This window comes from Canis lupus, chromosome 27, assembly GCF_048164855.1.
Source record: "Canis lupus baileyi chromosome 27, mCanLup2.hap1, whole genome shotgun sequence".
Lineage (NCBI taxonomy): Eukaryota > Metazoa > Chordata > Mammalia > Carnivora > Canidae > Canis > Canis lupus.
Genome location: NC_132864.1, coordinates 43,313,949 through 43,328,831, shown reverse-complemented (window position 1 = coordinate 43,328,831; position 14,883 = coordinate 43,313,949). Strand labels below are relative to the sequence as shown.

Below are 14,883 nucleotides of genomic sequence, written 5' to 3'. Positions count from 1 at the left end.
AATTGACTTCTTTCCAAAAAGATTACTTGTAAATGAGCTTCTAAACCTTCAAAACACAACTATATAAAAGGAAATACTAGCATTTCCCTGCATCCACATAAAACTAACATTCTAGTTTTCCATAGCCCTACAATCTAGTAAGAATCTAATACTTATACATAATAGATTCTTGTGTGTTTGTCATGGTAGGCTGATTTTGTAACCAAAAACCCCAAAGAATTTCAGGGCTTAACCTAACAAAGTCATTTTTCTCTCACGGGACACAAGAATATACACGGTTGGGTGGTATTTTTGATCGCATTCCAGAAAATGGAGATTTAGGGACTCAAGCTCCTTCCATCTTGCGTCTTTGACATTTTTTATCGCTTATTTATTCAGATTGAGACTGGGAAGGAAAAGGGAGGTTTGCACATGGGGAAGATTTAAGAATATCCCTTTCTTTCCGCTTTAAATTGGCCAGAGCTCCATCCCATGGCTCCACTAAACTACAAAGGAGATTGAGAAATCCATTCTCACTGGGTTCTCAGTAGGAAAGTAGAAACAGCTGGTGAGCGGCTAAGCAGCCTCTGCCACAGTCTGTATTTCTGATTATCGGTCATCTACTTCATTCCTTTCCCCACATTTAGAAGAAAGTCCTGGATCACAGCTGTGCTGTTGCATTCTGTCCTCTTTGCCAGGTTCAGAAGGAATTTTTGGTGGCCCAGCGATCTGACAAATATATTCACCTGTTATAGATGCTGGAGAAGAAACAGGATATCTAGTAGGAACTCGCATTTGAAGAGGGCAAAAGTGGCAGGTACACAGAAGTCACCGTTCCATGCCAATTCTGAAAATTCTTAGTTATCTTAGAATCCTCAGTTTAGGAAATTTCTTTCATTAAACCCTATTTCTACCACCATGGTCTGAGGACTCGAGTTTGGTCATCCTCTATGACTACTGAATCTCTCCTGTCCTGTCCTACGTAGTGTCTTGCCCACTTCACGTTTGTTCACATCTAATATAAGATTGGGAAAGTGAACCCTCTTTCTATTTCATACTCCAGATACCTGCTTGTACTTTGGGGATCTGTATTAGTAAGAATCTGGCAGGAAATTCATGTATATGCTGACTGGGTAATTTGAAGAGGGTTTCATGAAAGGCCAATTTATGGAGGGTGGATGCAAGGAAATAAGAGATAGTGGAGGATCATGGGGACAAGGGTCTGTTAGAACTTCCTGGCCTGACGAAGTCAGGGGGAGATAACGCTTACCGAACCTCTTATATTCAGAGTGGACAACCCTACAGGATGGATGGCCATGGCAACCCTCTATTGAAGGAACCATATATGAGGAATAACTACCCTTGTTCATTTCTTCCCTTCTCCAGTATTCTGTTGATGTTCTCCACTGCTCAGCCCACCCATGACCCATGTCATCACCCAGGAGCCTTTCAGTCAGAGAGTGGAATTAGGAACCAATTCAGCACCAGTCCAGGAGGATGGATCCTTTGTCTTGAGGCCATGATTCTGGCACCTCTGGGGGCTCCAGAGGCCATAAGATGAGGTCTGGTGACAGGTTAAAAAAGAAATTCTGGTCAAATGTAAACAGAATGTATTTTTGATACCTCAGTTTTACCTCCGTCTCTTTTTTTTACTCAGGACCCATAAGAAAAGACAAAGTTACACAAAAATTGTGTCAATCCCTTTTTCTAATGAAGTCAGATTATTTTTTTCCTCTAAAGCCATAATCGGGATCAATGTACATGTTTGTGGGAAATTTGGACACATGGACCTGGATGGCAATAGTGAGCTAGAGGTACAGGATTGGAACTGGCGGTGTGACCTGTTTGAGTCTACATGGAAAGCAGACAGACCCCTGGCTTAATATAGTCTGTTCGCACAAATTATGAGACTCACACATAGTTTGAAAGATTTCTATTTAGTTGAAATATTTCATGTAATATTTTGGTTTTCTTCTCTTGAAAAATACAAAGATTCAGCAAATCTGGACCTTTTCTCTCAGGTGGCAATATTCATTAGAAATGAGTTGTGGGATCTCTGATTTGTCACACTCCCATTTCTCACTATCATTTTCTGCTTTTGGCTACTTCCCCCATTTAAGCTACTTGCCTGGTCCTTGAAGCTCTTTGACTTTTTGACTTTTGATAGGGTATTGATGGGAAACCCTATGTAAAGAACCTAAAGCCTATATTAAAAATACATGCCAATATGAAATTATCCCCTAGTATAAATTATATTCAGATGTGCGGTGCTAAATATGTTAATCCAGAACATTCAGTTCATGGTTCTGATGAATATGCATTTATACATTTTTCAGTTGTGTATAATGTGTGTGTATGAAAATATGTGATTTAACTTTACATTTTCTATCTCCATATTGGTTAATAGTTAAGAACACACATTCTTGAGTTCGCCTGCACCTAATCTGGTCTAAGATATTAAAAGTCTCTTTATTAGTTTTTTTTTTATTATTTATTTAAAAAGTGGAATGAGGGCACCTGGGTGGCTCAGTCAGTTGAGTGTTTGACTCTTGATTTTGGCTCAGGTCATGATTTCAGGATCCTGGGATGAAGCCCTGCATCCCACTCCATGCTCAGCATGGAGTCTGTTTGAGATTCTCTCCTTCTCCTTCTGCTCCCTCCCCAAATAAGTAAATCTTTTAAAAAATAAATAAATAAAAATAACAAAATAAAAAGTGGAATGGTAATAATAACTGACTGATATGTGGTATTTAGAATTAAATGAGTGAAAAACTATAGAGTATTGAGGAAAAAAATACGTGATAGGTCATACACACTGAATAGATACTATTTTTCCGTTTTTCTAAAGAAAGGATTCAGTAAATGTTAGCGGAATAGAATTGATTTGTAAACAGCTGCTAAATTAGCTCATTTTAGTCCCATATGTAAATGTGATCTCTTTATTCACACAAACATAGACCTGACTAAAGCAGACATGAAGACTATATATGATGATTCCCCATAGGATGAATTATTCTAACTAGTCATATCTCCACTTCATAGTCACACTGGATAAGTGATCCCTCAAGATTGTAAAACCTGTGTTATCCATTATCTTGGGTGTCCTTAAATATCCCAATTAGGAAAGTTTGCATACCTTCTTCCATGTCTTAGAAAATAACCAACAAAACAAAGACACACAAACCAAGCAGAGTGGAAGTCACTGAGGGTCCTGGAACTTCTTAGACAACAGCCATAGTCCATCAGTCTCCACCTGCCCCATTAAGGAGTAGACACTGTGTAACTAAAAGTGTCATTTATTCCTACATTAAAATGGGGAAGCCTGGGGTCTCTGCATAGTAGGGAAGAACTGGACATGTCAACGCTTTAGTTCTAGAAGTGCTAGAACTGGTTCTGAATGGGTTCTGGTTTTCCTCCCTCCAGGTCTCCGTGGTCAATCAGCTGGACATGCAGGTCATCGTTTCGAACGTGCCCCCGACTCTGGTGGAAAAAAAGATTGAAGATCTCACAGAGTAATGGTTTTGTGTTTCTTATATATTTATTTTCATATGCCTCTAATTTTATGGGATTAGGTCCTTTTAATCATTATAGGTTCAGATCAAACATATATTATAAAACACCATCTTAATAATTCAGCTTACCCTTTTCCTGAAACAGATGGCTTCATTTAATATACGCGAAGCTTCCGAGAGTGCCTTCAAGGAGGTATGAAAAGTAGATGTGTGAAGATGTTATTATTCAGGATGCTTTGACTGATGCCTCAACAGAACCTCAAAACCCTGCATATAAGAAATAAATCCTAACATTCATTATTAGAGTATATATCTTGATTTTGCGGCCCCAAATTATTCAAAAAGCTCATTATCTCAGCGACCCAGCTAGTCCAGAGAATGCCATTTCTCAAAGTGATGTATCTAGGTGGCTAAAGCTTATTCTTTCAAAAACCATGAAGACTAATTTTAAACAATATACATTTTGAATTATTCCTGAATACATGCCACGTTGTACCTTTTGATCTGTGTACACCGAACATGTCAGTGTTGACTCAAAGTCGTGACTATTTATGAAGCTACAGTTCTCTAATATTCTGAATGCTATAGAGGATGATTAAAATGCCTTTCTAAGTCACTCTGAGCTCTTCTAACCTGGCCTGACATCATTTCATAATTTTTATGTTGGGCGCTTACTTATTTTGTGTCTCCCCTTGAGTTCAGGCTGACAGAGGTCAATCATCACTGCTTCTCTCTGGCAAAGTATCCCTCATTTCCAAGTTGCCAGAAGAAGCTTCAGATATCAGACAGCTAAATTTTCTGTAATTATGTGTCAAATACAACAGGTAAAGCACTGATGGAAGCTTGAGTGCTTCTCCAGTAATGAAAACATATGTGCTCTGTAACAATTATTTCTTGCTGTTTCACAACTTAACCTTTCCGTGTCATGGGCAGTGTCCTATGGAGAAAGTCATTCTCAATGTTTATGCTTGGAATATCAATTATGCAGTGTCTGAGCTACTTCTGCAAATAGGTTTATACACATTTAGTGTCTGTTAAAATAATAGCTGATTACACCTGAGAAAATCAGGAACCACACCTGTCTCTGAGCCACTTTAATGTTATCCATGGAAGCAGGCTTTGTCTGATTGTAGCATCAAGAAGGTGGTACAACCATAATCAACCTCTTGCCCTTTGTTCTGCTCCATTTTTCTTCACAGTATTATCTAATATTTTCATTATATGTCAATTTCCCACCAAAGTACAAGCTTAATGAGGTTAGGAAATCTATCTTTCATTGTTATAATTCCAGTTATAGAGTGGGCACCCAAAGCACTTTATTGAATGAAAATTTTATACAAGTAGAATCATGATTCCCCTTTCTCATACTGAAACAAAATTTATGAAAGCTGAAAAAAATGACAACAAAGAAGTATAATTCCTTAGGAGTTTATATTTTTTTTCCCTCTTATGTGGAAATGAAGATCTGAATGAGAAAAACCAGGCGCCTTTCAAGTCTTGAGAGAAATGTATCCCTGTGAAAGGGGCTTTGGCTTCTGTAACATTAGTTTAGAAACACGAGCTGGGGCAAATAATGTCCCCTTCCCCAGACTGCATCACCATTTCTAGTTATCTGTTCATAAAAATAATAAAGCTAATATCATGGGGTTGTTGAGGACCCCATGAGGGGTCCATTGAGGACCACAGGAATTGTGCCTGTTCAATGGATAACAGATATTCTGACAAATGAGATTAGTGACCCAGTCAGGAGGATTGAGATAGAGATCCCAGGTTTTCCATTCTACCCAAAGAGGGTAGTTTAGTATGGAGCTCAGATTATGGATTCAAACAGAGAAGTTGCAATCTTATAGCTGTGTGACCTCTGAGCAAGAAACTTAACACTTAGGGCCACACATCTTCATCTTGAAAATTAGAACAATGATGACCATCTTCGTTGCTTTGTGAAAGAATTACGCTGGAACTTACTAGTGCAGTAAGCATAGCAGGCACATACCTGATTCCTTATCGTAGATTTTTAAAAATCTGGGTTAATTTAGATAACAAAAATTTGTGATCCCTTTAAAAAATAGAATTTATTTGTAGAGCAATTTTATATTTGCAGCGGCAAAATTAAGCAGAAGATATAGGGAGAATTCCCATATGGCCCCTTCCCTCACTATCAATCTGGCCCTAGGCTGGCACGTGTGTTACAAGCAGCAAGTCTACACTGACACATGGCAATCGCCCAAAATTCATAGTTGACATTAGGTTTGCTCTTGGTGGCGTACATTCTGTGGGTTCGAACCAATTTGTAATGACATCTGTCTATCACTATAGTATCCATACAGAGTAGATCCACTGCTCTCCAAGTCCTCTCTCCACCTGTTCATCTCTCCCTTCTCTCTTCCCCTGGCAACCACCGATCCTTTACTGTCTCCATAGTTTTGCCTTTTCCGGAACGTCATATGATTGGACTGATAAGATGTGTAGCTTTTCCGATTCCTATTTGGAAGCTGCGAGTGGTAGTGATAAGAACGGTTAGATCTGATTCCACACGATTCAGCACCTTAGCAGCCAGAGGAAGAAGAAAAACACATGTAAGGAAGTAGACACCAGAATGACAGTTTATAGGAGTTCATTGCTCCAGTGGCCAGGCTAACCAACACCCCCATTCCCTGTAGACGTTCTCAGATCGCAAGTCACACCATCACCAAAGCCATTTTCTGTATCCCATGAAACATCCTTACCCTACGAAGTGGGGAACCTGAATTTCATATGATCATCACTTTTATTTCTTCCTGTAGGCAGCCCTGTACGTGAGGCCAGATCATAAATCCACAGTTTTCTCAGTACGGGTAAAATCAGTGCAAACTGGGAGGGTCGATACAAGAAAAATGTAATGGCCTAATACATTCATTTCATGATGGAGAAGGTTTCGCAGAGGGGATCTGTATCCTTTGATGGCAGAGAATACAATGCCCAGAAAACAGAAAGCACCTTTAAATGGGTGTTGTCATAGTGATGGTGATGATTATTCCCCATTCCCCTGGAATTGGCATAAATGGCCCTGCGCTGAAAATTGTTTTATCATTTTTGATATTTTGGGCTTATAGAATTAACCAATGGGCCTTTCTGGTGAAACATATTTCTTTTAAATTGCATTAATGTATTTAGCATGTTCCATTGAGAATCTGTGCTCACAGGTGGCCTTTCATGTCTATGTTCTGAAGTATTTAGGTGGAATTTAGGATTTATCTCTTCCTGGGCCTTTTGTTTCTCTTACTTAGACATTCTTGAGATTAAGGAGTGGGATAAATGACTGCTAGGGTAAGGATTGGGAAACTCTACCTACTAGCAAACCACTGGCAACAGTGTCTGAAGAAGAAGGTAGGAAATGCTTGCATCCGTGTCTCTGTTCTCCTTCTGCTTCTTCATGGAACCCAAATGAGTAAAAGAAGCGTGGGATTCTAAAATGTAAATCTTTAAGAATCTGCATAAATGGCATTTTTGAAAACTGTACTTGAAGGACTTTTTAGAAACAGGGTGGTACAGCAGAGATTGGGATGATCATTGAGGTCACAGAGTTGCTCAAATACTTCACTTACTTTCTAAATGCAAAATGAATATTCAGTGATAGTAGGATTTTACTGAAGTAGGCGTTGATTTGATGTAGAAGGGCCCATCTCCATGATATATTTATACAGCATCTGAAATGTACCTGTGTAAGTAACTTACAGCTCCTTGGATTAAGGTTACAAAACATACTTAGAAATCTAGCCAAGATGTACATTTCTAGGAGGAGAATTATGAAGCCTCTTGGAAAGAGAACCTATGAAACAGCAAACAATATATGCTAGCACTTATATTTTCTTAAATCAGTGTAATAAAGACTGGCCTTGAAGGGACAGGTCAAATGGAAAGGTAAATCAATAAATACGTTAGCTTGGATCATTCTTATGGTCTCCTTAGTTAGAGCTGGAGGTGGGAGTTCAGGACACCATTTATAAAAGGACAGACATTAATATTGTAAATATTAATGATAGTAGACCAATAATACATTTAAAAACAATCTTTATAGTATTATTTACATTTTTACTACATTATTTCTCCATTATAGTTTTTAAATGTTAACAGTAATTTAAAAACAATACTTTTGGGACGCCTGGGTGGTTAAGCATCTGCCTTTGGCTCAGGACATGATATCCGGTCTGGGGATCAAGTCCCACATCAGACTTCCTGCGAGGAGTCTGCTTCTCCCTTTGCCTGTGTCTCTGCTTCTCTCTCTGGGTCTCTCACAAATAAATAAATGAAATCATTAAAAAGATAAATAAATAAAAATAAGTAAATAAAAATAAATAAAAACAATACTTATGATTTTAATGACAGTACTAGTGTAAGTAAAACTTTATTTCCAAAAACATATAATAGTCTGAATTTAGCCTGTATGCTTGCCAAGTCATAATTTAGAGTGTTATACTCTCCAGATAGAAGAAAAAAAAAACTTATTTATTCTATTCAAATTCCTTTAAGAAAACACCTTGAGGAACATCTCATGTAAACTTCCTAAGTGATGTCTTAACTGCCCCCCTACCCAGGATTCCTTTTGAGTTCAGAGAACCCTAGACTCAAGTGCCTGGCCCATCAGTGACCAGCTGGGAGGTATCAGGCTAGTCAATTAAACTCTTTAAGTCCTAATATTCATATGTGAAGCTGGAAATTTATTCATTAAATAAAAAGTAGTTACTGGTTGTAAACAAGCACTGGAGATGTAACAGTGAACAGAGCAAAGTCTCTGTTCCCCTGGAGCTTACATTCTGTTGGGGGAAAACAGGAAATAAAAATAATTATTTTTAAATTTAATTTATTTAATTAAAACATTTAATTAATTTTATTAAAAATATTTACAAAAGTATAACATTATTTATATATATAACATATAATATGTGGGCAATAACAAAAATACAAGTGGCAATATGAAATGATAGAAGAAAGGTACTATTTAATATGGGATGACTGGAAAAGCCTTCTTTTTTTTCTTTTTTTCTTTCTTTCTTTTTTCTTTCTTTTTTTTTTTTTTTTTTTTTTTTTTGAGAGAAGCCTTCTTATCAGCTGAGGTCTAAGCAGAAAGACATTAAGAGAGAGACCCATGTGGCTACTCTGATGAGGGAGGTGGGGGGTGATGTGGGGAGAGTGTTTTCCCAGAGAGAGGATACTGCTGATGTGAAAACCCAGCTGTAGGAGCATGGCTGTCCTATCGAGATAGGAAATGAGTATATAGGATTTCACAAGCCAGCTGGAGGATTTAACGTCTTACTCTGTATGAGACACAAAGTCCTTAGAGCTGATGGTCCAGTATAGTAGCCACTAGGCATCTGAGTCCTTGAAAGGTGTGGCAGGTCCAAATGGAAGGTGATCTAAGTATAAAAATACACACCCGATTTAAAAGAATTGGTGCTCCCCCCACACACACAAAAGAGAGACAATATCATGAATATTTTTGATGGATTATATGTTGATATAATAATTTTTGGATATATTAAGTGAAATAAACATATTAAAATTCATCTCACCATTTTTGTTTTTAATCTTTTAATGTGGGTACTAAACTTTTTGAATTTTGGGATCCCTAGGTGGCACAGTGGTTTGGCGCCTGCCTTTGGCCCAGGGCGCGATCCTGGAGACCCGGGATCGAATCCCATGTCGGGCTCCCAGTGTATGGAGCCTGCTTCTCCCTCTGCCTGTGTCTCTGCCTCTCTCTCTCTCTCTCTGTGTGACTATCATAAATAAATAAAAATTTTAAAAAAGTAAAATAAAATAAAATTTTTGAATTTTCATGTGACTTGCATTATATATATATATATTTATATATATTTTTTATTTATATATATATATATTTTGCATTATATTTCTTTTGGCCTACACTGCCTGTAAGTTTTGCACAGAGAAATAATGTTCCAGCTTAAGTTTTAAAAGGTTGTTGAGTAGAAGATGGAGTGACCAGCTGTGAGTCTGTAGCAGGGGTCTAAGGAGAGGCCATTGGTGGTTTGGACTGGTGGTAGCAGTGGACACAAGGAGAGGTGATTAGATCAAGGGTATATTCTCCAGGTACAGCCTTTAAAACTTGTCAAGGATTAGATGTGTGAGCAAAAGCAAGAAGCAATAATGACTCCTTGGTTTGAGGTCTGAGCTGATGGAAAAAATAAAAATAATATTTTTCTTATTTGGCCACTGAAGAATTTGATAGCATGATCTGTGAGAAAGTCATGGTATTCTGTTCTTGGTGAGCGTTGACTTTATTTAGCAAGATTTGTTTTTTTCCCATCATCTTTCTTGTCTGCTGTATTTTGAATGAACTTGGTGTAAGTTCACACTTGGCAATCACACACTGATTTTAAGTGTACTTAGGAAAAGGTTGTGTGTTTGAAACTGGGGAGGTTATCACCAGAAGCTCATCATAAATGATCTAATTTTTAAAAGAATGAAATATAGACATCTTAATATACAACTCAAAAACAACATCTTCTATAATGGGTATGTAATAGCTATAAAAACTGAAACCGGGCATAAAAATAAAACACTAACTTAACATAAAATGAAATTCTACTTCTTAATATTCAATATGACTTTTATAATTCATTATTACTTGAAAAAAAGCATAAGTATGATTTGGTTTTATTCAAAGCTTTGGTGATTCTTTGTTTCAACACGAAGCAAATTCAGCTGCTTTTTTTTTTTTTCTGAAATACTCAGTTTGGGGCTTTATTTTGGCAGAGAAGGAGAAGTAATCTCTTTTTTGCGAGAGCAAATACTTACTTTCTATTTGTGGTAAGAAGTCATAGTTCTTTACAGAATTGAAGCTAGCCCAGAATGCAATTAGACTTTTACAAAATAGTGTCTCATGTTGTTACTCATGCACATTCTAGTAATATCTTTAATGCTTAATTCCTTGAAATGTGGAAAAGTAGAGAAATTTGAAGTCCAGTTTGTACTTCATGTCATAGCAAATTTTTTAATTATCCTCAATATGTCAGTATTGAGCTAAACACATGGAATCATAGTTACAAAGAGGATTGCTCCTTGACTCTCACTTCAGGTGTCCTATTTGTGAGCATTACAATGCCCAATTTTGTCTAAATTCTTAGTTAATATTTGGAGGTATGCCATCATAGCACAATGTGAATAAGTTATTTACATTAAAGATTAAACTTCTGTCAAAATGGCTCAAATTCACAGGACTTGGTGTTTTGTTTCTGATAATAGCTTTCAGATATATTAGGGTAAATTCTTAATTTTTAAATTTCATATCACATGGATTTTCCAAATTCATATACAGTTGACCCCAAACAACCTAGAGCTCGGGGATGCTGTACTGTTGAAAGTCCACGTATAACTTTTGACTCACCAGAAACTTAACTACTAATAGCCTGCTGTTGACTGAAGCTTTACCAAAAACACAGTTGATTAACACATATTTTATATGTTATATGTGTTATATGCTACATCCTTATGATGAAGTAATTTAGAGAAAAGAAAATGTTAGTAAGAAAATCATAGAGAAGAAAACGTACATTCAAGGTACTATCCTGTAAAAATGCCATATATATGTGGATCCGCTCAAACCTGTGGTGTTCAGGGGTCATGTGTATATTTTCCTCCATGCAGAATTAACCAAAAACAAGTGACTTATCAACTAGACTTTACTTTTTCTTAAGATTCCATTGTATAGTAATTCAGTAAATAATGATGTGTGCTGGCGTCCTGCTGTCAATAGGTTTGTTTTGTATTATAATGATCAGAATACACATCATTCGTTCATTAACAAATTTCAGAATCTTTATAGTGAAAACTATATTAGTTCCTGTTGGGAAAAATTAAAAGTACCGAGGGATAATAAATCGACTTTCTCAGTTAATATTTGCCATCTGGTACATGTAATCTAGAAAAATTTAAATATATAATTGTGCCACTCTCCCATTTTTCTCAGCAATATGCATTTACAAAAAAAATGGGCTTAATTGTAAAATTTACATGATACATTTTGGCAGAATCAGTATTTTTTTCTCCTTTTGTCTTTTCTTTCTTTTTCTTTCTTTCTTTTTTTCTTTTTCTTTTTTCATTTCTTTTTTTTTTGTTTTGTTTTGTTTTGTTCTCAAACCTTTGAAAACTATGAAAAAAATCCAAAGCAAATAAAATATGTCTTGTAACTCCATTGGGGATGTTTTAATTTTACTTTTATTTTAAAATAATGCTTGAAATATTTGAACTGGGCACCTGTATGATTCAGTCAGTTGTCTGCCTTTGGCTCAGGACATGATCCCAGGGTCCTGGGACTGAGTTCTGCATCATGCTCCCTGCTCAGCAGGTAGTAGGCTTCTCCCTCTCCTTCATGCTCTCTCTCTCTCTCTCTCTCAAATAAATAAAAGAAAGAAAGAAAGAAAGAAAGAAAGAAAGAAAGAAAGAAAGAAAGAAAGAAAATAGCAAGCTTGAAGACTAGATTTTGATTGAGGGAGAAATCAATTTAATTTATAAGACAATTATAATGAAGGTACCAGCATATTAGCTCTAGTATTCTTATTTTAACTTATGATTTGTGACATGATAGATAGATGGGTACTTATTAACACAGTATTAAAGTGAATTTAAAAAGTTCAATGGCAGTTAATAAAAGGCAAAGTTAATTTATACAGAGCTATATAGTCTATCCTGTGATTTGAGGAAAGTGCTTTTTATACTCCAAAAGTAAAATCCATTCACAAAATCAATGAAGAAAGGCATTTTCCAGCTTCCTATTGTACTTATCTTTTCATCCAAAAAATCTTTGGAAAAACAACTGGGGAGACTGGAGAGAGAAGTAGAAACAAGTAGAATGCCATAACCTCTGTTTTACTTTTCCCAAATATCACACCATTCAGTTCATTTTCCTTTTCAGAGATTTTGCTTGCACCAAATAGAAGTAGAATGTGGAGGTAGGGTGAAAGATCATTATGTGTGACTCCATTAAAACATGAGTCACTTTTGCTTTATAAAGCTTTTCAAAATTCATAGTGAGCATTTGTTCCTTTCAAAATTCTTCTTTCTATCATATTCTTTTAAGTTTCATGGTGCAGAAATTTCACCTAATAGAACAGCTTACTTTTTTTTTTTTTCAAGTAGGCTCTACACCCAGTGTGGAGCCCAGCATGGGGCTTGAACTCACAACCCTGAGATCAAGACCTGAGTTAAGATCAAGAGTGGGACACTTAACTGACAGAGCCACTCAGGTGCCCCAAACAGCTCATTATTTTTTATAATCAGACCCAACCTGTGGTACAAGGTAATAGATCGTTTCCTTGTGCACCCACTCAGTTCCGACATCTGATGAGCAAGAGCCAATTCCTCTATTCTCTTAATTACACAGACGGTTCTTCTCTTAACTTTATCCAATTTGTGCACAATTTACCTCTCGGTATGGTGCAGCTTTTTTTTAACGTGAAAAATAAATTCAACCAAAGTTTTTTTTTAACCGAAGTTTAGATAAGAAAATTCAATTTATATCAGCAGCGATTTTAGATACTTTCATTTATATCTAAATTGTATTCTATGCTAAATACAATTATTTTTAATGTTCCATCTATTCAAAGAGAATTTCAAGCATTTTACAATGATGCATACAATAAAACAAAGTAATATATATTAACATGAGCCTTAAAATAAAGCAAACAGAATAGAAAAAAAAAAAAATAAGAGTCAAGAATGAGACTATCACAGGGATGATGTGACCAAGCCATACAGAATCACCAGAGGAGTCCTGAACTTGGTTTTCATAGTGTTAGGGCCAGAGTGAAAGAACCAAACCAAGGAAAAAACAAACAAACAAACAAACAAACAAGTTACAAAATTGAAAACAGAAAACAACAACACTTCTGGTGTAAAGACAAAACCATTTCTGAGTGAAATGCCAGATTGGAAGGGAATGTCCATATCCAAGGACATCATAGGACGTACAGAGTGTGATGTACAAAGTGTCCCATGTTCTTAAAATGTTACCTGGGAGTGGTCTGGGTGGGGTCTCTGAGGGTCTGTATTAACAGGCATATCAGGAAAGCTTGTGTTGAGTCCCTGCAGCCATCTGTAGTGCCTGGGGGTGCTTTAGCCAGGCTTCTGCAAATCTCTGACAAGTATGTGGGGTGAGTCCCTATGATGCTGCTAGTTAAATGCAATCCATTTACTTCATCAAAAGGCTGAATGGGCTTTGCAATCAGAAAATGCGAGGAGTTTCTGTAAGGACCACAACAAAAAACTCATCTTTGCTGCGTGCTCTTTCCAACTTGTCGGGTTTTGTGCCCTTAGTGGATGCTAATTAACTTCTCGTAGATCGCTTTATGGCAGGTCTGATTACTTTCCCCGTTGTACAGATGAGCTCCCTAAGGCTTTGAGACGTAGTAATGTCCACAAAGACACAGATAGCAAGTGGTAGAGGTTTAATTTGAATCTCCAACCAAAGGCAGCAGCAGCCTGGGTTCCTAACCACTCCCTCTTTACAAGGCTTCTTAAGAGGGAAACTGAATTAAAAAATCCAGTGCATCCTTTCTTGGGCGTGGGCTGCTCCCTCACACACAAATTTTCTTCGTGGAATGGTAGCTTTAGGTTGGCTTCTTCGCCCAAATGGGTAATTGAGAAGATGACTGCTGCAATAATTTTAGTGTAAAAACTAAAAGGTAAATCAACCATGAGTAAATACCTACTTCAGCTACAAAGCTATTTCTGTAAGCCTCCACACTTAATTTTTTTATGATGCAATGTCTAGTTGAAACTCACTGAAGAGGTGCATATAGGTAACTGGATAAAGTGATGTTGTAAATTAAAATTTAGGGTCATCTACCAAAAAAACTTGGCTTGAGAATAAGTTAAGTGAGCCGGTTCATGATCGGTGACTTCAATTCGCGATTTAAAGGAAAAAGCTATTCACACAATACAAAAAAAAAAAAAAAAAAAAAAAAATCAGTTAAATATGCCTTTCAATATTTATCGTAAAATGTATTAATTTACCCGACATTATTTTAAAAAGCTATTTAAATAAACTTTTACCAGTTTAAATTATAAACTAGTTTAAATTTTAATGAATTAATGTGGTGTTGCAAAAAATGTTTTATATACATGTTTTTTTTTTTTTTTTTTTTTATTTATTTATGTACATGTATTTTCACAAAAAATTTATATGTGTATAAAACAAATTATATACAAATACATATATATAACACACTTAAACATATTTTAGGCAAATACATAGGTATTTATTTTATATAAATACATAGGAGTACATATTATATGCCTACATTGTATATGTATACATATTACACATGCATATAAAAATACATATTGTATTAAATATACAATGTATATTTATATGCATCTAAAATGTACATATTAATTA

At 36.2% G+C, this 14,883-nt stretch overlaps 1 protein-coding gene across 1 annotated transcript in view; it reads left to right on the top strand.

Moving 5' to 3' along the window:
* Window positions 1–14,883, top strand: part of PCDH15 (protocadherin related 15) — an 876,905-nt gene that overhangs the window by 818,129 nt on the left and 43,893 nt on the right. The window contains exon 28 of the mRNA XM_072803740.1: window positions 3,403–3,491. Coding sequence (XP_072659841.1) covers window positions 3,403–3,491 — 89 coding nt within the window. The remainder of the gene's footprint in view (window positions 1–3,402; window positions 3,492–14,883) is intronic.